Source organism: Rhinatrema bivittatum, chromosome 8, assembly GCF_901001135.1.
Source record: "Rhinatrema bivittatum chromosome 8, aRhiBiv1.1, whole genome shotgun sequence".
In the NCBI taxonomy this organism is placed as follows: Eukaryota; Metazoa; Chordata; class Amphibia; order Gymnophiona; family Rhinatrematidae; genus Rhinatrema; species Rhinatrema bivittatum.
The window spans coordinates 70924876-70947991 of record NC_042622.1 but is presented as its reverse complement, the minus strand read 5'-3'; the positions used below and the strand labels follow the sequence as shown (position 1 = coordinate 70947991).

The following is a 23116-nucleotide window of genomic DNA, read 5'->3' as shown; positions in this document are numbered from 1 at the left end:
AACACCCTCATCAATCAACTACCCAAAGCAACATACAATATCTACTCCGTACCAAGACCAAAAAAGAAAGGTGGTGGCTTACTCCTCATGACTCTCAAGAAATTCAACATCACAGCACACCCCATCGACCTTCCACCTCCCATCAAAATCATCTTTTTCAAATCAAATTGACTACAAATCATCCTCCTTTATGCCCCACCAGGTACTCTACAACACAACATATCCGCCCTAATTGAAACCATCGCCACCAAAATCGACATGGTCATACCTGCGATCGTTCTAGGCGACTTCAACCTACACATGGACAAATCCCCACTCTCACCAACTGGCGAACCCCTCCTAGAAACTATGGCAGCCATCGGTTTCAACCAAATAATCAACACACCCACTCATAAATCAGGACACACTCTAGACCTAATTTTCACCAACAAGCACATAGACCTCACCCAGCCCCCAACAGCCACCACCATCCCCTGGTCAGACCATAAACTCATCCACACCAACCTACATATAAATCACCCACCCACAGAAGCAAACCAATTCAACAAACTCATCGAATTCCTCAAGCCATGCCCAATCAACGAACTCACCGAAATCCTATCAACCAAACTGAAAGACCTTGACATGAAAGACGCAAACACCGCGACAAACTCTTGGACAGCCATCAATTCAGATGTAGCAAAGATCAAATGCCCAACTATCAAAAAAGTAATCAAGAGAGCGAATGAATACAAAACACCTTGGTACACACCTGAACTAAAAAACATCAAGCACCTCCTAAGACAATCCAAAAGAAAATGGAGAAAAGATCCATCCCCTCAACTAAAAGACAGATACAGAACTATAGTATATATCTATAGATCAGACATCGAAAAAGCCAAAAGAGATTACTATGCCAAAAAGATTCATGACCACCAATTCAATCCTAGGACCTTATTTGCATACGTCTCTAACCTGATACAACCCAACTCCAACACACCTCTCCAAGAAGACTCCTGAAGAACTTGCCAACTACTTCAACGACAAAATTACCAAAATAATTGCTGCAAACCCACACACCAATCAGCCACCTCCTAACTCAGCACATCTCACCCCACCATTCTGGACCCAATTTGAAACAGTTGGCTCAGCCGAAGTAGAATCCATAATTCACAAACTAAACCCAGCTGCACACCCCATCGACCCCATACCTATAAAACTTCTAAAGCCCAAACACCATAGCTAGACCCATTGCGGACATAATTAATATAACACTAAAACAAGGCACATTCCCTGACGTCCTCAAGAGCGCTAGCATCAAACCAATCCTCAAAAAGCCTCAACTCGACAAAACTGATCCATCAAACTACAGATCCATATCCAATCTTCCCTTCATCGCCAAGATCCTTGAAAAAATTGTCAACTGTCAAGTTGCAGCACACCTGGAAAATAACAACATCCTTTCCCCATCCCAACATGGCTTCAGAAAACACTTCAATTCAAAACGCTCCTAATAACCCTCACAGACCACATTCTCAGAGACCTGGACCATGGCCAATCCTACCTCCTCATCCTACTCGACATCTCCGCCATCTTTGATACCATCAACCATGAAACATTACTAAACAGACTAAGAGACATCGGACTAGGCAACACCACACAACTGGTTCAAATCCTACCTAACAAACCGCTCATACAAAGTCAGACTTAACTCCGCAGAATCCAATCAAATTCCCCTTACACACAGTGGGGTAGATTTTCAAAGGGGTACGCACGTACCCCCCAAAAACCTACCCCAAACCCCCCCTGCGCGCGCCGAGCCTATTTTGCATAAGCTTGGCGGCGCGTGCAAGCCCCAGGACGCGCGTAAGTCCCAGGGCTTGCATGGAGGGGCGTGTCGGGGGGGGTGTCGGGGGCGTGCTGGGAGTGAAGCGGCGTTTCGGGGGCATGTCGCGAGTGACGTGGCGTTTCGGGGGCAGCGTCGCGGCCTCCGGACCAGCCCCCGGACCGGAACATGGAGCGCTGCAGCCGGCCCGGCGCGCGCAAAGTTACGCCTGCTTCCAGCAGGCGTAACTTTGCCAACAAAGGTAGGGGGGGTTTAGAAGGGCCGGGGGGGTGGGTTAGGGAATGGAGGCAGGCTGCGCGGCTCGGCGCGCGCAGGCTGCCGATTTTGGGCAGCCTTGCGCGCGCCGACCCAGGATTTTAATAGATACGCGCGGCTACGCATGTATCTATTAAAATCCCGCGTACTCTTGTTCGCGCCTGGTGTGCGAACAAAAGTACGCGTGTGCGCAGGTTTATAAAATCTGCCCCAGTATACCTCAAGGCTCATCCCTCTCCTCCACCCTCTTCAACATCTACATCCACCCCCTATGTACACTTCTAACTGGACTAAACCTAACCTTCTTCCTATCTGCTGATGACGTTCAAATTCTACTACCCATTAAAGAAACCGTCACAAACACACTAAAAACCTGGGACAACCACCTTCAGACGATAACACAATTACTATCTCAAATGTCCCTCAACATCAACCATAACAAAACCAAAATACTCCACATTAACAAGTCAATATCACCTCTTAAAGACAACACCTCTGTACATACAACAGACGACAGAATATCCTCCTCAGCCAGAGACCTTGGTGTACTCATTGACAACGAACTCAACATGAAGAAACATATAAGCTCAATAATAAAGGATGGATTCTACAAACTGCAAATCCTCAAAAGAGTCAAACCTCTTCTCTACGCCCAAGACTACAGAACAGTACTCCAAGCTCTCCTATTCTCCAAACTCGACTGTTGTAATGCCCTGCTCCTGGGCCTCCCATCCAACACCCTCAGACCACTGCAAGTACTCCAAAATGCTGCCGCAAGATCACTCTTAAACACCAACAAATCTGAACACATCTCGCCTATCCTCAAAAACCTGCACTGGCTACCCATCCCACAAAGAATTCAATACAAAGTTCTAACACTCATACACAAAGCACTATACACAGAAAAATTCGACTGGCTGACCCCTGCCATTCATTTCCAAGCCTCCCAGAGATCTCTCCGATCCACCAACACTGGACTCATTCCTACTCCATCACCAAGAATGGCCCACCGGACCTCAACAAGGGAACGAGCCCTAACAGTAGCAGATCCAACACTATGGAACAGCCTACCACCCCAGCTCAGGCTCAATCCCACAACCCAATCTTTCAAAAAGAACCTAAATAAAAATAAAATAAATGTGTATATTTTATGTGTGGAATTTTGCATAAGTCAGCCAATTTTAAAACATGCACACATAAATGAAAATAACCAGTTTACTGTTTAGTCCACCGTTCACCCAGTCCTTCTCCAGGTCATTAAAACCTTCCTGGTTCTTCAGCCTGAACTCCAGTTCACCCAGACCTCTCACCCAGTCAATAATACACAATAAACACATTTAATTTCACTTATGCCAGATAATTAGCAGGTGTAAAATTCCATGAGTAATTTGACAGATGTATGCGTGCAAGTGTTGGCCCCACCCAGGAACAGCCTAGACTGCCCTTTTTTTTACCCGTGTATATGTACGCGTAAAAGTGAAAATACGCACATATTTTCAACATTCATAAACGGCCAAATTTTAAAACCCCCACACACGCAAAAACTGTGGGTTAAGCGCAAGGCTGAGCCTTGCACACACCGGGTGCATCTTCAAAGAGGCTGAGCCACGCGTGTAAGCCCCGTTACACACCGAAGGGCCAGGTCCTGTTAAAGGGCGGGAAGGGGCAGGGCTGGAGGCGGCTGGTACAGCAGCCATTTGCCGCTATCGGGGAAGGGTCGGAAGGCACGTGCAAGTTGCAGCAGTAAGCAGCAAAATAAAAAAATAGGAGAAAGGGTTTAGAGGGTGGGGAGAGAAGGGGAAGGGAAGTTTCTTTTTTTTTTTTTAACTTATACCTCGGCCCTAGCAGAAGTAAACTTACGCGGCAGGGGATCTGGGTGCGTGTGGCCAGGCACATAGGTATTTATGTGCACATCTCTTAGCCATGCCCCGAAACAGCCCTGCCCCGCCCTTTTTGAAAACTTGAGATGTGCACGCAGCAGGAGATACATGCGCAGCTGGGCGGTTTTTAAAATTCGGTGGGTGCGCGCGAGCCTGATTCGTGCACATATCTCCTGATTTTAGCACACGCCAGGCTTTTAAAATCTATCACCAAATGTGCACATTTACAATTAATGCAATACAAATCAATGGTAACAAAAATAAAAAAATACATACACACTGAGAGAATTTAAACAGAAATAAAACAAATGTAAAGCAAACTTGCATTTTAAAAAGCCATCAGCACATATACATAACATTAACTAATACTGCACCTAAATTGTGCCAGCTAGCAAGAAAAGTAATGTTTACAGACAGTAATTTTATCATCTTGTAGTCTGTTTCTCCCCAAAGTAAACATTCCCAGCTGCCCTGCACTTTCCTTGCAAGGTTAATTTTCCAGTCTCCTAAGCAAAGTACTCTTCTCTGTTAACTGGCTCGTGTGTTAAAGTGTTATACAAAATATTGAAAAAAGAAAATATTTTTAGTTTGATAGAACACTTATGTTATTATGGCCTTCCATAACCTGTATGATTGCTGTCTGAGCTGGCAGTCGTTTTCAAAGTAAACTCTGTAACCGATACAGGATGAGTATTGCTTACCTTGTACACTTCTGGCATATTCCTTACCAGTGCACTGAGGTGCAGCTGTCTTTTAAGGGAAGGTGATAGAATTCTAACGTGGCTTGTCTGTACAATACCTTAATTCACCATGCCATGCTTCATAGCTTTCTCTTCCAGCACAGATTCTTTTACTATATGGACCAAGACAGTTGTAGGGAAGATGGCAATTTGTCAAATAAAAACAGGGAAAGTAAATCCTCCCCTATTTCATGTCTAGGGCTATCAAAGCTGCTGATGTGCTGAACTTTGAGATTTTTATTTTTTGACAACATTCTTCTTTTTTATTTCACACTAATTTAATGTAGAAAGTATTGGCAGCGTTGGAGTAGAAATAGTCTGAAACTCCATACAGCTCCCAGCATGAAAGGAATCCTACATCACAGCCATGATGAGTTGGTGAAGCCAGGGACCCCAGGGGTTAAGGAAATGCACTGTGACATCAGACCTACACCTTAAGGCAAAACTGAGCAGCAAGCACAACACTTTAAAATTCAGATTACCTTTCCATCTGAGCTAGAAAAACAGATCTGCCTGGGGGGAAGCATTGACAAGAGGGAGACTTTTATCACCCCATGACCACTAATTGCCCTTTCAGGAAAACACCTGAAGATTACCTTATATATATATATATATATATATATATGTATATATAAAAATTTCCTTGAGATTACATAATGCACAAAGCCCTCCCCAAAGTCCTGACAAAATCCGTTGCCTTCCATCTTCTTAAATGAAGGATTTTAACCCTTTTTTACATCGCAGTTCTATGGACTAGTTTATAGTTTAAAACTGAGAAAATGATGGCTCCTGAAGTACAGGAAAAGAAAAGGAGAGCAGTAGAGCAGCTGAGACCAAGATGGCAAATGGGACTTCTGTTTCCCCAACTCCAAAGGCAAATGAATCTGAAGTGACCGGTGTGGCTGTTAAAACATTAGAGCTAAAATTTGAAACAAAAAAAACCTTATGATAAAATAGAGACTGTGAGTAATACTGTTTCAGAAAGGTAGAAGAGGTAGAAAATCAGATTTCAGCCAGGGAGGATGGAGCAAGCACTAGAGAACACAATGAAGCAAGTGAAAAAACAAAGTCGATGACTTTGGACAATCTGTCTCATGGAAATACTTTGAGATTTGGGGGATTCCCAGAGACAGTGTCAGACAGGGGCTACTAAAGGAAATAGATTTATAAAGTATGGCTGGTACAGTCCTTTTTGACAGGACCTACAGAATTAAAACACAATGCAAAATTGCCCTTGAGCAGTCATATCATGATTGCTTAACTCGTACCTTGATTACTTAACTTTGTAAACATACCAAAAGCACAGAGAAGTTAGATACGAGAAGAACCAAACTTAGATTTTCCAAGACCTAAAGGTGTTTAGGTGGGAGATTAAAACCAGGGATGGTAATATTTAAACAGCTGCACGGGTGCACATGTATGCCGACTCACGCTAATGGATGCGACCATTTTATAACATACAGGCATTTATGCATGTATGATATAAAATCGGCTGTATGCACGTACATGTGCGCACAATTTTATATGGACTCGTGCGGGAGCGCACAAATAGCTCTACTGCGTAGGTGGGGGATTTTATTATACGCATGCTGACGCAATTACCATTTTCCCCAGTCAGTTCCCAGTTCCCCCAGGTAAAGGATAGGATTTTCTGACCCTCTAGTTAATATGCCACCCTTTTACCTTTTTAGCCCCAACCCTTAAAACCCTGCTACCTAGCCTCGATTTTTTTTGTTTTTGTTTCATTATATCCATAACAGAAGAAAAGTTATGCAGTAGGGGACCCTGGCGCATGCTTGTGCGCGTAAATACACACACATTTCATGTTACATAACCAGACCGCCCATGTACCGTCCACACCCCACCCCTTTTTTTGTCTTTCCCATTTGCGCGCGTATCGGGAGATAGTGCGTACTCGAGTGCTTCTTAAAATCCGTGCAACGCACGCCGGTCCAAGATACTCGCCTATCTCATGACTTTGGCACACACAGGACTTATAAAATTTCCCTTATATTATAAAAAGAAGCATTTGGGTAATTATAGAAGACACTGATACACCAGTATTTTCTATGATTGATTGTTGTAAGTTTGTTGTATAATTGTTTTATTGTGTTTTTACTGTAATCTACCCTGCACAAGTATTTCAATTTGGAAGAAGCGGAATATAAATATTTAAATAAGTAAATAAACATAGTTGCAGCCAAAAGGAAAGAATTCACTCTTGTGTGCACTGAATTGTTTACGAGAACGTTAGATTCAGTTTAGTTTTCCAGTGCACTTGAAAATTGTACATGCAGGGAAGCTGAGAATTTTAGACCGCATAGCTGAGCAGAGCCTATAAAAATGATGAATACTTTGTAAAACATGCAAATAAAACCTGTGAAAAATAATCCAAAGTGCAGTCGGTAAACCAGCTTAATATTAATGTAAACAATCTTGGTAAAAGAGCTGTGTAATAAGGAATATGAGCAGAGAGTATGCACGGAAGAGACTAATCAGAGGAGAATCTGGCAGGAAAGCAGTCAACTTGAGTGACATTGAAACAAATACAATTTATCTAGGGAAGCCACAGGGAACAGTTTACATTGTTTCAGCTAGAGACTGCTCTGATCCCTTTTCTAAAGTTCAACATTCAGTTCATGTCAACAGCTGCTACCTCAGGTGTGAATCAGCTGAGAAGTCAATGGGGAAAAGGCAGTTCTGACTGACACTGAGACTAATATAATTCACCAGGATTTGAGACAGTGAGACTGTTTGATCAGCCACAGAAGATCAAAACTGAGTCTGATGAACAAAGTAAGAGAACAAGTCGAACTGATTAATCAAGAGTACATTTTCTGCATGAAAGAAGAAATATATTGAAGGACAAATGTTTACAGTAGGGTTTGAAACAAGCCATGAAAGGTTAGGTGGGTGAATGAGATATAAATTAGGACTAAATATGCTATAATCACGATGGCACCCAAGCACATTTAAAAATTACTTCCAACCCCATGGAACAGGAAAATTGAGTGGATTTCGATGACTGAGGTATTGGGAAGTGTGTGTGTGTGAAGCAGCAAGTTTGGGAGGAAGGGAGAGAAGTGATTATAGCAGAAAGGGAGAATTAAATTGGAGGGCTGAAAGAGGCTGCATCTGCTGGTGTACGAAAATTTGAAATAGGTAAAAGCTCAGAGGTGAATTTTCAAAAGATATGTTATTATTATTTTTTTTTTTATATATATATATATATATATATACCGATATTCAATCTAAGTTTGTACCTGAAGTAATGGAGGGTAAAGTGACTTGCCCAAGGTCACATGCCTGGTTCGTAGCCCACTGCTCTAACCACTAGGCTATTCCTCCTCCCTATGTGTGAAAGTAAACTTGGATTTTCCCGTGTAAGGCCCGATTTACATGCGTATGTCGGCCAATTTTAAAACATGCGCGCATCAGAGAAATTAACCAGTTTACCAATGAGTCCACCAGTCCATGTGGTAAGAATTAGCACATGCACACATAAAATGGCATGTACGTGAGTATGTGCTATTTTAAAAAACGCGATATACACGTGTAAATCTGGGCCCGCGAATAAATTTGTGCATGTAGAAAAGGGGCAGGCCAGGGGTGTTACAAGGAGAGGCCAGCATTTACATGCATACGTTGCTATTTTACAGCCTGCCAAAGTCTTTTACTACTTATATTTACATCTGCTCAATATCTGGTGTAAGTGATCGTAAACATTTCAAAAGTGAAAAAAATGACTGTGTGGGGGAGTCTGGCTGAAATAGGGGGACTTCAGGCTGAAGAGTCAGGAGAGTCTTCATGAGCTGCAGATGGACTGGGTGAACTGGTAAGTTCATTGCTGCATGCATTTATAAAATCCCCTGACTTACGCGTGTAAAAGCCAACTTATGTCTAAATAACATGAAAAGAATCTAGTCGCGTATATCTTTAAAATTCGAAGCACACATATCCAACTAAATTCCGACTTATCTAGTTAAGTAGTGCTTTTGCCCCTACTTAGATGGACAAATGTGAACTTATCCTGATTAATGACGCTTTTTTTGATATATCTAGCTATCTTACATACTCAAATAAGTCCAAACAATACTACTTAGATGGACAAGTAGCGCTTTTCAGACTTATATGGCTAAGTGCTGCTAATTAGCTGCATAAATTGGAACTTATCTGGATAAGTGCTACTGTTTTTCCAGATAAGTCCAAACTTCGCGACTCGTGGTTTTTTGATATGTAAGCATGTTTGCGCACATATGTACTTGTGTTATGTAACCACATATCATTTGCGCAAAGGTTATAAAATATAGTAGTAAATTTGCATGCCCTTATATACATGGGAGCATGCAAGCAGTTTTGAAAGTAATCCTCCCAGTTTTATCTTAAGCTTGAAAAAGTATTGGTTGATTGAGGTGTAAGTATTGGTTTTGCTGATGGATCTGAGTGTTTAAAGTTTTGCAAAAGAATGTTTTTGTTGAGTTGAATTGCTAGTGTCCTGCATAAAAGTTTGTTGGCAAAAGGATATTGTTTTGCTGTGGGAAGATGCGAGAATTGCTTTGTAGTAGCGATCAATGCTATTTGATTATCCCACACCCTCCCCTTGTCCATCTCCCAGCCACCCCAGACACAGTTTTGATACATAGACTGTTACCCCAGTTAAGAGGTTAGGTGGGAAATTTTTCAAAGTAAGAGTCCAGTAGGGATTTACATCAACAAGTGTGTTGATGTAAGAGTGAGACACCAAAACATAGAATGATTAAGGGCCGGAGAAACATACATAAAGGGGTAGATTTTAAAAGAAGCGCGATCAGCCTACTTTTGCTTGCGCATCAGACTCAAGCAAAAGTACGCTGGATTTTAGTAGATACGCGCGGAGCCGCGCGTATCCACTAAAATCCTGGATCGGCGCGCGCAAGGCTATCGATTTCGTATAGCCTGCGTGCGCCGAGCCGCGCTGCCTCCCCCCGTTCCCTCCAAGGCCGCTCCGAAATCGGAGCGGCCTCGGAGGGAACTTTCCTTTGCCCTCCCCTCACCTTACCCTCCCTTCCCCTACCTAACCCACCCACCCGGCCCTGTCTACACCCCCCCTTACCTTTGTCGGGGGATTTACGCCTCCCGGAGGGAGACGTAAATCCCCGCGCGCCAGCGGGCCTGCTGCGCGCCGGGCCGCGACCTGGGGGCGGGTACGGAGGGCGTGGCCACGCCCCCCGGGCCGTAGCCACGCCCCATACCCGCCCCCAAAACGCTGCCGACACGCCCCCGCAACGCCGCGCGCTCCGGCCCCGCCCCCCGACACGCCCCCCTCCGAGAACCCCGGGACGTACGCGAGTCCCGGGGCTCTGCGCGCGCCGGGAGGCCTATGTAAAATAGGCTTCCCGGCGCGCAGGGCCCTGCTCGCGTAAATCCGCCCGGTTTTGGGCGGATTTACGCGAGCAGGGCTCTGAAAATCCGCCCCAAAGAGTATGCACAGTGAATGATTTTAATCTATGGGAGTTTGTACCTTTTATACAGAAGTCTGATCACAGGAATCAGGAATTAGGATTTGAATCGCTTTATACGTATTTAGGAAGCCTTACATTCAGATTCTATAGGTTTAAATAACTGTTTTGGATTTAAATGCAAACTGTCATTATTTTTAATCTTCCCCATTTGTTCCTACTTTCTCTTTTCCCAGAAAGGTGAAATTTCAAAATGTTGCACACATAAAATATAGCATATATGTGTGTAAGTAGCCTCTACTCGTGTATTTCATATTTTATAAAAACAGAAAATACGCACGTATGTTCACTTTTGCACACACATATACGTGTATAAAGAAGGATGGTCTGGGGTGTTACAGGGCAGGGCTAAGAGTTACACAGGTTGTCATATTAAAAGACACACGCATACATTTTCCAATTTACACACATTTTTACACCTGCCAATTATCTGGTGTAAGTGATATTAAGCATGTCTATCGTGTAGCACTGACTGGGAAGGAGGTATGGGTCAACTCGGGGAGTTCAGGCTGAAGAACCAGGAGGGCCTCTCTGACCTGGAAAAGGACTGGTGGACTAATTGGTAAACTGGTTAATTTCCTTAATGGCGCGCATGTTTTAAAATTGGCCAACATCGGGCCTTACACGTCAAGACCAAGTTTACTTTCACACATAAAATTGTATAGGTGGGTAAAGTACCCTCATTCAATCCATGGATATATGTGGTTTCAATGCATTGCATGTACACGTTTGTGTGGTTGAATTATGCATATTTTATTTGTTTCTAAAATGCAGACGTATATGTGCTTATTATAATATAGCAAGTATAGGTGCGGCCACATACACGCATATCCCCAGTATTCAATAGGCTGTTTAGTGGACAAGTTATCTTGCTAAAGTTAGGATAAATGTCCCACTGAATATTCCCGTTTAAAGTTATTTGGCAACCTTTAGCTGGATAACGTTTAACCTAACAATCCAGCTTTTGAATATGGCTGGTTAGGTTTAAATTTATCCAACCTTGTATGGCTAGATAACTTCCTACTTAGCTTTAAAAGATGTCTTGTTGAGTGGCACTGTCAGAGACAAAGACAAAAAAAAGAAACAGGGTCTGCAGCCCGATTCCCCCTCCTCCCCCCCCCCCCCCCCCCCCAAGTTCATATACGGCCCTGTTGGACACGGAATCCCCACCCCACAAACCCCTCCTAAAATATTTTAAACTGTGGTGGTTAGCAGGATGCCAACCCCCCCCCCCCCAACCCATTCCCATTTAACAAGCATATAAATCCTGCTTCCCTGCCCCAGGCCTCCACCCGCAGTCTGCATAGACCAGCCGCACCCCCAGCTCCTCCCATCCCACCCCCCAATAATAGATTTATATTAATAGATTTATATTTTTTATATTACGCTTTTCACAATTTTTTCAGCGCTTCAAAGTGGATTACATTCAGGTACTGTAGGTATTTCCCTATCCCCAGAGGGCTTACAATCTAAGTTTTGTACCTGGGGCAATGGAGGATAAAGTGACTTGCCCAAGGTCACAAGGAGCGACAGTGGGACTTGGTTCGTTGCCCACTGCTCTAACCATTAGGCTACGCCTCCACTCCAATAAAAATCAACCCCTGCCAGGAGTGCTATTTTCCTTCACCAGCTCCCAGTGCTGCTTCTGGACTGGATGCGTAAACTACCTGCAGTTTACACTTCCAGTGGTAAGACGCCCTCACATTGCCGAGAGCCGGTGAATTAAGATATCTTTTAAAGATATCTGATTAAGTAGGAAGTTATCCAGCCACAGACGTCCAAATAACTTTAGACCTTCTCTGAAGCAAGTCTAAAGTTATCTGGCTACCCTAGCCAGTTATTAAAAAGTGGCTAAGTTAAACAATAGTCTAACTCCTCCCTGAAACACATCTTTTTTATCCAGCTATATTTTAGCCAGATAATGACTTATCCAGCTAAAATCTAGCCAGATAAGGGGCTGCAATTACCAGACTTGCTATTTAGATGGAAAACTTTAAAGGGCTAGAAAGGAAGTCAATGAACCCCTCAGTTATGCATTTGAGTCAGCAGGGATCACCACTGCATCAGCTGTCTTCTTGCCTCCTCTATACCCAAGTGAATCATCTCTGCGATGTGTCTGTGCCTCTTTGGATTGGACAAGAGACTAAATTACAGCCCTTTTGCACTGTAGCCAAGCTCCAGAGCTGGCCCCAAATTTCTAAAGTACAGTCCCTCACATTTACAACACGTTGAAAGGCTCTTTACAGAAAGCTGAATGTCTTTATTCTGTGCAGTATTTCAGAAGTACACTCAAAGTAGCAAAACTCACTTTGTATTAAATTAAAACTTGTACCATTAATTCTCCTGAACCTCCGAGAGCAGCTGTGATAACTAGTTACAAATTATCTCACTGCATCTAGTTGTTCTGTATTGGCTAGGACACCAGACAGGCATGACATAAATTAATCTGAGCTCATACGATGTAAGGTCATTTTTTGATTCTCAGCCAAGCATGGTTGCTCCCAGAAGAGCTTCAGGGGGACCAGCTCAAGGACTTCAAAAATACTTAGCAGGAAAAGCTGAATTTTTGAAGGTATTACTGCTTGCTGTGTGTACTTCTGAAATACTGCATAGTACAAAGGAAGTACAGATAAATTTTAAAGCACGGTTATTGTGTTTAAAGAGCTCCTTTTCACTTGAAAAGAAAGTAGGAAAGGAGCCTCCAGGCGTGCTTTAAAAAAGTTTCCTTTTGGGTATAAGATGTGCTTGTACACTTTTAAAGAGTTCTGCAATTCCTGCCAGCCAGTTTGTGTTTCTGGCAAGCCGAGAGATACAAATGTTAGAAGAGATACAAAGAGCCACTAAACTAATAAAAGAGGCACATGGGCCTACATGTGATGATTGTTCAAATTGGGGCTACTAGAGAAAAAAAAGATGTTTATTAAGAGGAGATTTAATTACACTTTATAAATATATCAGTGGTCTGTGACAGCACCCCCTGTGAGTAAGTGGAAAAACAGATCATTCTACTAGTCTAAGTGGTACCTTGGCATAGAAGACGTTCAGAGTTTCTCTGTATTCACGGAGTACAGCAAGTCTTCTGTTTTAAGTCCAGCCTCTGCTGAGTCCTTAGAAATGATAGCAAAGAGATCCCAGCCTCCATTTCCTCTCCTTTCTGAGAGCCAGTACAGAAGATCTTTAATTGCTAAAAGTAGAAAGAGTAGAAAGTGTGGCCTAGTGACACATATTTAAGCATTCATAGCACCACACTCACCTAGTTTAATAACGAGTGTTGGGTCTACCAGAATGTAGGCAAAGAGGTTAATGTGAAATGTTAGAAGTTCTAGCGTAACATAGGCATCCATGTGGCCAAGCAATCTGCTAGGCTGCATTGGTGGAATTAACTAGTAGCTGGGTCAGTCTGGCAAGCTGTATTTATATAATAACTAGACGTGCTAGTGGAAATGCAGGCATTCACGTAGCTTTTTCTGTCTGGCAGGCTACAAAGAAACCCGGGAGGCTTACTAATAATTACAACTATGTAGATCATACTGTAATGACCGAATGAGACTTAAGCAGCCGGCTCTATCTGCCAGGCTGCAAATTCTGCAATTAACTTGAAGCCTTAGTAGAAATGCAGGTGCTCTCATAGCCAGATTTATCTAGCAGGCTACGCAAGGGACCTGAGAGGCCAGATGTTTAGGCAATGGCCACACTGGTATTGCTGGGTATTTAAATTATTACAGAGTCTTGTGGATAGGAATGGGAAAGGTAGGTACTGGAGGAAAGAAAGTGAAGATCTTGTATACTCTTCTACCCAAGATGGTAGAGTACAGAAGAGGAAGACAAAAAGAACTGGTCTGGTTAAGGAGAAATCATGCAAGTGGTCCCACTCTGAGGCTGGCAGCTGGGCTATATCCTTAGCTATGTAGACAGGATAACCGGGTACACTAAATGAGCCGAATGGTCTTTTTCTGCTATCATTTACTATGTATTGGTTGTTTTTATTTAAAAGTAATTTTATTTTCAAATTTCTTCTATGCCACTTTTAACGATCCATCAGTCAGCCAGAACAGACAGCACACTTTATATTAAACATGCATGAATTTACAATTATACTCAAACATAGCTAGTAACAATTAAACTAAAACATTTAAAATATAAAATTAAGCGAAGCCCCTCCCCTTTAAACTCATTAAAATGCAACAAATCAAAACTCAGCCCATAACGATATCACAGAATAGTTTGATCATACAAGTAAAGTCTATATCAACACTCAGGGCAACATGTCTCAGACTTGGACATGCTCTTAAAATTCAAATAGAATACTCTGGATAAAAAAGTAACCAAAAGCAAGAAACAAAATCAGAAAAGACATGGCATTCTCTCAGTGATTAAGGTGACTTTCTCTGTTAATAAGAGTACACCACTGTATTTTATATGACTATGTTCAGAACATGTTGGAATAACCTTATAGATGAGCAATGTCAATGAAGGTTTGAAACTTTTCCATTCAGAAATGCTATTTATCCCAAAAATATTTCAATCGCACATGAAACTAATACAATGGTCCATGTAACATAGCATTACACAGCCATCCCACTTGCTTATAGAAAGCTACAACTTCACTTTCTTCTGCAGACACAAGTGAACAGAACCTCTCTAGTATAATAATAGAAGACACATAAACCAGCAGTTGAGGAAAGAAGTAATTGGCCATACACTAAGCCTGGGTTTTGAAAAATACACATCACTCCCACCACGGCTTCAGGGTTTCTAACATTCACCCAGTTTACCCTCCTCAGGTATTGAAAGACATCCAGATTACAAGCCATTGTGAGGATTTGATTACTGCCACCTTTAGAACAAAATATCACAGGGTGTGTGAAAATAAAAATACCTTCTTTTCTGACCTGCACTGACTATTATCATAGGTTCAGCTTACCAAGTCCATAGCTTGTCAGAGGAACCAGAACAGAATCCATCGTGGGGTTTACCAAAAGAATGAACACAGTGCAAGGGGAAGCCATGAAATTCAGAGACGAGAGAAGGCAGCACAAAGAATTACTGCAGAAAGAAGAAACCAGGCTGAAGGGAAACCACCCTAACAAGATCCCATGAAACCGATTAGATAGTAACATAGTAAATGCCGGCAGAAAAAGATCCAAGTGGGCAATCCAGTCTGCCCCAGCAAGTAACTGCTGCTCTGTGCAAGTTACTCCAATGCCTTCTCTTAAGGGTAGTAACTGCTGCTCTCCCATGTAAGCTACCCCTTTTCTGCATTTCCATCCTTTAGCCACTAGGAATTATAAAATTGATGATGTCATCCATCTGGGGACCAGTGACCTCACCAGAAACAGTATCCAAGCAATACAGAGAGTTTTCCAGACTCCGGGGAAGCAACTTGGGCACATGGCAAAGAATTGTTACCTCTTCATGGAAAGGAAAGGGGAAAGCTAAACCATATTGACAACTTCAATTCATGGCTCAAAATCTGATTTAAGGAAGAGGCCGGGGCCATGTATGGTATAATAAAAGACTATACGGTAAAGATGGCCTAGATATATCCGTGGCAGGAAAAAGGATCCTAAGTGAGAAACTAAAACATATGGCAGCAGACATTTAAAATAGAGGATGGGGGTGACAGTAGGAAGTCAATGGAATTAGAATATACCCACCAACATCATAAACATAGCAGAAGTGGGTGGAAAAGAGGTCAGAATGAGTCCACTTTTAAGCATAAAGGAAGAAAAGGTGCCCAGGAAGAGCAACAAGCTGAGCAAAAAAGCTGGAAAACTCTGTGCATGAGTGCTCATAGTCTCTGAACAATACATTTCAAGATCTGCAGACCCTAATGGTGGAGGCGGACTTGGATATTGTTGCTATTACAAAGACATGATTCAGTGAGTCTCATGAACGGGATATAGCCATCCCAGGCTATAATCTATTGTGGAAGGATAGAGGGGGCAGAAAAGAGAGGGGAATAGCACTTTATGTCAAAAACAATATCCTGGTAACTGAAATGCAGGGTGTTATAGTTCAATAAATGGTTAGGACCAGCAGCTGTGGAAAAACATCATTTTTTAATAAATGCTACAAATAATATAATAAGGTGGAGAGAGAGTGACAGAATGCCATGCAAGATACCAGTACAAAGCTCTCTCTCATATGATTTTACTTATAGTAAGGCATTATATAGAGTTTACACTTCTTCACATCTCCAACCCCTAAAACAATAACTGGAATACACAATTGTCACAATATTTCTGTTATGAATTGCGCTGCCCGAGGGTCTCCCCGCGAGCAGGCACTCACCCCATGCTGCTTCCTCACCCGTGAGCAGGCACTCACCCCATGCTGCTTCCTCACCCGCTGTCGGGCCTGCCCATGCGGCCGGAGCCGCGGACTTTCCATCTCTCCTGCGGCCCAGAGGCCGCCCTGTGGTCTTGTCTTTGCCGCGGCAGGAGCCGCGGACTTCGCTTGACCATCTTCGCGGCTGGGAGCCGCCGCCAGCGTCTTGGTGATCTTCGCGGCCTGAGGCCGCATCCCCGGGCTGAAATAGCGGCTGGAGCCGCCCTCGGGGTCTCCTGCAGCGGCTGGAGCCACTGCCATCTTCGGGCCTGCTCTTAAGGCCAGCCCTGCGCTTCTGACACTGTACGCTGTGCAGGCCGCTGTCCACAGTCCTGCTTCCTGTTCCTTAAGCACCGGCGCGCACCCCTCTGCAAGATTTAAAGGGCCAGGCACAAGAAGTGTGCTGGCTCCACCTAGGGAGTGGACTTCCTGCTCAGCCCTATAAAAGGGCTGCTCCGTCATTCAGTCTTGGCCTTGCATCAGAGTTGCTTCACTCTGGAGGCTCCTGCCTGACAGAGCTCCGTCAGGTCTTCTACGTCTTCTCCATGGAGTTCTTGTTGTTACGTCATGCCATGTCAAGTTACGTCTTCGTTGCCTGAGGTCCCTGTCCAGGTGTCCTGGTGTTTCGCTTTGATCCTCAGTTTCCTGATGTTCCAGGTTCCTTGATGTCCTGCTCCTGTGTCTTCGTCTTCAGAGCTCTTGAGCCTTCCGGTACCTGTTAGGCCGGGGGTCCCTCGGATGATGTCTTGCCCGAGCGTGGACTAGCCTACAGGTGGACAAGTGCCCTGTGCTCCTGAGCCGTCATGTCCTGCCAGCCGTAGGTGGAGCTTCGGACGACACTCGCTTCGTCGTTGGAGTTCTGCTTCGACTGGACCCATCCCTGCGCTCGTCCCGTTCTCAGCGTGGTCAGGGTGGTCCACGACTCAGTCCCGCGGGTGGGCTGAGTAGAGTGCCCTGAGAGACAGTGCCAATGTCCTTCCGCCCAGCTTCTCGTCTCGTCTGGACGTCGCCAGTTCCTCGTCTCGTCTTGGATGCCGTTACATCACTCTTGGTATCATGTCTTGTTCCTGAAGTCGTCGCATCTACCCTGGTCCGGGATGCCATCACATCGACCACTGGTCCGTGATGTCTTCACATCAGCGTTGGTGTCAAGTCTTCGTCCGCAATGCCGTTGCATCGATCCTGCTGTCAAGTCTTCGTCCGCGATGCCGTTGCATCGATCCTGCTGTAATGTCTTCGTCCGCGATGCCGTTGCATCGATCCTGCTGTCAAGTCGTCGTCCGCGATGCCGTTGCATCGATCCTGCTGTCATGTCTTCATGTCAAGGCCCATCTGCCCTCGACCTCAAGCCAGGCCTGCTGCTCCATACTGTTCCATGCAGCAGGTCCGAAAGGGCTCGGAATGGTCAGAGGACCATTCACATTCCAGCATCATCCTGTTGTTGGCCTTGGGAGCTTGCAAGCCTGGCAGAGGGTAAGACCGTCAGCCATGGTGGAACACACCATCAACCCTTGGTCCTGGATCCGTCTAGGGTCGGGCTGAGGCCCATGGGCACACTAAAACACCCCGTTACGTAACTGAATGCAAGGCCTTTCGAGGCCGTCTCACAACAATTTCTATGACTGGCTATTTATTATAAACAATTAATCCAAGTAGCTATATGTAAATTCTCTTTCGCTTAGTATGCAAATGCTATCTATGGGCTTGTGACTAAGCTGAAGTATCAGCACAGCCTTGGAGTGATCTAAACATAATTCTGTAATACTGTGGCATAGTAACTTTTTTTTTTTTTTTTTAGCTTATGCAGCATTTCTTCTGTGGTGTCTGTCTAGTAAAAGCAAAGCACAAAACTGAAGTATAAATGCTATAAAATACTTATGAGTCATTATAAAGCTACTTATGATAAAAAAAACAAAAAAAAAACTTAGAACAAGAATAATGACTTTTTGTGCGATATGCCAAAAAGTGTTTCACTGCTTCTTCACTGCTCTTTATCATAAGTCATGCCTGCAATAGGGCCCTTAGCACCATCAAAGTTTTGTGGAGAAAGGAGGAAAAGCTGTAGACTGTCTTAAAAAAAATGATCACACTTCCATTTTCACTGGTATGGTCTACAGGCATCCGAATCAGACAGAACTGGATAGAGATCTAGCTGAAGATATCCCAAGGTGGAAAGGAAGGGGAAAATGTTACTTGTTGGATATTTTAATCTGCCAGATGTAGATTGGAGTATCCCTGCTGCAGAATCTGTAAGAAATAGAGAGATTATGGATGCTTTTCAAGGTGATCTGCTTAGACAAATAGTGATGGAAACCACGAGGGAGGAGCAACACTGGACCTGGTGCTTACAAATGAAGATAGTATTCTAATGTGCAGTGATCATCAGATGGTGTGGTTTGATATAATGGTCAAAACAGAGAGAAGTCACACGAGGCTTCTAAGAAAATTAAAAAGTGATGGGATAGGAGGTGATGTCGTTTCGTGGATTACAAACTGGTTAAAAGACAGGAAACAGAGAATAGGATTAAATGGTCAATTATCTTAGTGGAAAAGGGTAAACAGTAGAGTGCCTCAGGGATCAGTACTTGGACCAGTTTTTTTTTAATATATTTACAAATGATCCAGACAGGAATACGACAAGTGAGGTAATCAGATTTGCAGATGATACAAAATTATTCAGAGTAGTTAAATCACAGATTGTGATAAATTGCAGGAGGAAAAGACTGGAAGATTGGGCATCTAAAGGGCAGATGAAATTTAATGTGGACAAGTGCAAGGTGATGCATATAGGGAAAAATAACCCATGCTGTAGTTACACGATGTTAGGTTTCATGTAAGGAGTTACTGCCCAAGCATCATAGTAAATAATACATTGAAATCAATGGCTCAGTGTGCTGTGCCAGTCAAAAAAAAAGAAGACAGAATGTTAGGAATTATTATGAAGGGAATGATGAATAAAACAGAATCTGATAATACCTCTGTATTGCTCCATGGTGAGACCGTATCTTGAGTACTGTGTTCAGTTCTGGTTGCCGCATCTCAAAAAAAAAATATAGATGAACTGAAGAAAGTATAGAGAAGGGTGACCATAAGGTCCATAAGTCTATAAAATCATGAGAGGACTAGAATGGGTAAACTTGAATCGGTTATTTACTCTTTCAGATAATAGAAGGACTAGGAGGCACTCCATGAAGTTAAGTAGCACATTTAAAGCAAATCAAAGAACATTCCTTTTCACTCAACACATAAGCTCTGGAATTCGATGCCAGAGGATGTGGTTAAGGCAGTTAGCTTTGCTGGGTTTAAGAAAGGTTTGGACAAGTCCCTGGAGAAGTCCATAAACTACTACTAGTCTTGTTGACTTAGGGAATAGTCACTGCATTAGTAGCATTAGTAGTCACTGCATTAGTAGCATTAGTAGCATGGGACCTATTTACTGATTTGATACTTGCCGGGTACTTGTAACCTGGATTGGCCACTATTGGAAAAGGGATACTAGGCTTGATGGACACTCAGTCTTACCTAGTATGGCAACTGCTTATATTCTTACATTTACCTTATAATATCTTTTATGTTACTTTTCATTCCCATAATCATAATCAAAGGACTCCTTATATATTTTTTAAATAGACTTGTAAAATAGTAAGATAACTTGGTAAGGTATCAAATTTTAATACAATCAATAATACATCTGCCTTATAAACCATCTGCACTTAGATTAACTTTTGAGACACATAATTTAATTAAATAGATAAAATTAAAAATACAAAAGTTCCCTCATATTACCAACATATTACAAACATGTTATACATATTACACCAATATACCAAATATACAAAACATTTAATCATCAATATATTTTTAAAAAATCCCTCAGCCAATCGTTGTTACAAAACTAAACCTACAATGTTATCTACAAATTCTTCAGCTAAATGCTGTAACAACTCTAATTTACATTTCTCTAGCTGAACACTGTAGCAGCTCTAATTTACAATGTATTGTTGAAGATATAATATAAATTATGTTGTATCTGTCTAACCAAAGGGGATTAATTTATACACCCAAATGACAAAACCCAACCAGTAACCATGTTTGAGACACTTTTTAAATACCACTTTTCCAATTCTCTACATAGGGCCCATGTTTTGCAGTAAACAATGGCTTCTTCAGGGGATTCTTTTTGTAATTCTCTTTAACCAATATCAACCAATGTTGAAGTTTTGGCATCCAGTTTAAAAAAATATATAATTCTGTTCTTTCCCCAAAGGCTGCAATGAATACGTTGGCTTATAAGCGGCACCATTTCTAATGTCTTCAATCACATATTTGGCCGTTATAAAACTCCAGTTTCTTCAATCACTCATATAGCGGTTCTAGCACGTCTCCAACATTATCTACATTGGTTCTTTCAATCCACCTCCATATGTTGTCTCATTTGTCTATTAACATGGTAGTAATTCCCCACGGACTCCCTCACTGAAACATCTCCTCATTTTTTTGACTCGAAAAACGCCGTACATTCCCTTTCTTTTCTTTGTTCTCTTACCAATCACCTCACTACTGACTGTGTACTACCTGTTTCTACATTCCCAAATGGGTTTCCTTTCTTCTCTTTCCTTTTTTACTCATCTCCCTCCCTCCCATCTCTCTTTTCTCTCCCACACTTTCTTCTCCCATATAGTTTCTCCTCATATTTCATTCATGTCAGTTCTCTTCTCCCCTTCCCTCCTTCCCATGTCTGCTTCTCATGTCACGTCTCCTTCTGTGTTCCATGTTTGCTTTTCTCTCCCACTCCTCCAATCTTTTGTCTCCTGTCCTTCCTCCCATTGTTTGTTCTCTTCACATCTTGTGTCGCCTCTTCTCCCTCCCATAATGCCTTTTTTTTCCCTCCATCTTGTCTCTTCTCTCCTGTCCCCTCCTTCTTACTGGGTCTCCTCCTTCTCATCATATCTCTTCCCCACACACTCTTCTTTCCTCAACTTTCCCATCATATCTCTTGTCCTCGCCCCCATCATGTCTTCTGTTGTTCCCCTCCCACCATACTGTAGTAATGCTTCTCTTCCAATCTTCCATACTCCATGAGAAGGTGGTGCCGCTATATGGCATTACCTAGTAAGTCATAGCCACACTGCTACGACTTGCTAAATAGTGCCAAGTGTCCAGACTGTCACAAGATTGGTGGCACTCTCAGTGGCAACAAGAAAGAGAGGGAGATAGAGTGTCATTGACAGCTGCGAGGAGGGATGTGTGGGGTGAGGGGAATGCCCCAGTAATGAGCAGTGTAGGAAGAGGTGCAGCATCAGGAGCTATCTGCCACAGTTCTATAACCCAAGGCAGATTCCACAATGTCTACCACAGCCCCAAAATCGCAACAAGCTGGAGCCTCTTAGTATAACTTATAGGGGCATAAAAAGGAAATTCAGATAATGTATAGGAGTAATGAATTCTCACCAATTTCAGGGCCAGATATCTGTGACTGTGTCAGTGTGTTCTCTGATTAAGGAAGAATGTGGTTTTGTTGTCTTGCACATTTCAGATGCAGTACCTGGACACCCTAAACGGAGAGGACCTGCTGCTCACAGGTGACGTGACTTGGCGCCCCTTTATGGAGAATAACCCACAGAGCATACTGAAGCCTTCTTCTCCAACATACAATGATGAGGGGCTCTGAGAAATCCAGCTCTGCAAACACCTTTCTTAGAACAGTGTGGGAAGAAAGTGCTAAACATGGAGCGGTCACAGGATGCCCAAAAGAAAGGGGTGAAACAAGCATTTCTTACTTGAGAATGATTGTATTTCAAACGTTTGCTGTAATTTTTATGACATCTGCTTTTAAGAGAATTGTGGGATGTGTGGGGTGGAGGAGAGGCATTCCTCAGCAGTTAGATAAGGGCCTTTTCTTGTATAAATACTGTCCTTACTACCACATAGTGATAGAACTTCTCAGTCTGACAAGTTTGCAAAAGACACTTCCATAGTAATAAGTTACTTAAGAAGAAATGTTTGAGATTCAATTACAAAGATCATTTCAATGTGTTTATTATTAATAAAAATCTTGTCTCCCCTTTCCTTGTGCATCCCATGTCCTTATTATTTGTTTTTGGCGTCAGAGTAAGAACTGGAAGTCTCTCAGTTGTCACGGTTTCACCTGTTCCACAGGCTCTCCATGCCCTGGTTCAACCTGTTGTGCAGCCTCTCCTCCACAAGGGGACCTCAGCAAGCCTGACCTTCAGCCTTGTCCAGCTCCTCCTCACTGCACACACCACACCCAGGCTCCCGCACCATTTAACCATTTGCCAGAACCTAAATGTCTTTTCATGGTGACACCCTTGGCTCTCTGACCTGATTGCTCTTATCTTGCTCCATGCCTTGTGGCCTCCGGGCCTTCTTGTATCTTGCGGCCTATCTAGGAGTCACCTTGCCTTGTGGCTTCTAGGCCTTCTGTCTCCTTGTATCTTACTCTGTGGCCTACTCAGGTCTTACTTTGCCTAGTGGCCTCTGGGTCTGCTCCTACTTGCACCTTGTTCTGTGGCCTACTCAGGCTTTACTTTGCCTTGTGACCTCCTGGCCTATTCTTACCTTAGACCT

General features: G+C 43.1%; 1 protein-coding gene across 2 annotated transcripts in view; it reads left to right on the top strand.

The window, feature by feature from the left end:
* Positions 1–22597, top strand: part of LOC115096662 (ubiquinol-cytochrome-c reductase complex assembly factor 1) — a 230433-nt gene extending 207836 nt beyond the window's left edge. For both annotated transcript variants that reach the window (XM_029611613.1, XM_029611612.1), the window contains exon 11: positions 22065–22597. In XM_029611613.1, the coding sequence (XP_029467473.1) occupies positions 22065–22199 (135 nt within the window). In that variant the 3' untranslated portion in view covers positions 22200–22597. The remainder of the gene's footprint in view (positions 1–22064) is intronic.
* The last annotated feature ends 519 nt before the right edge of the window (positions 22598–23116 follow it).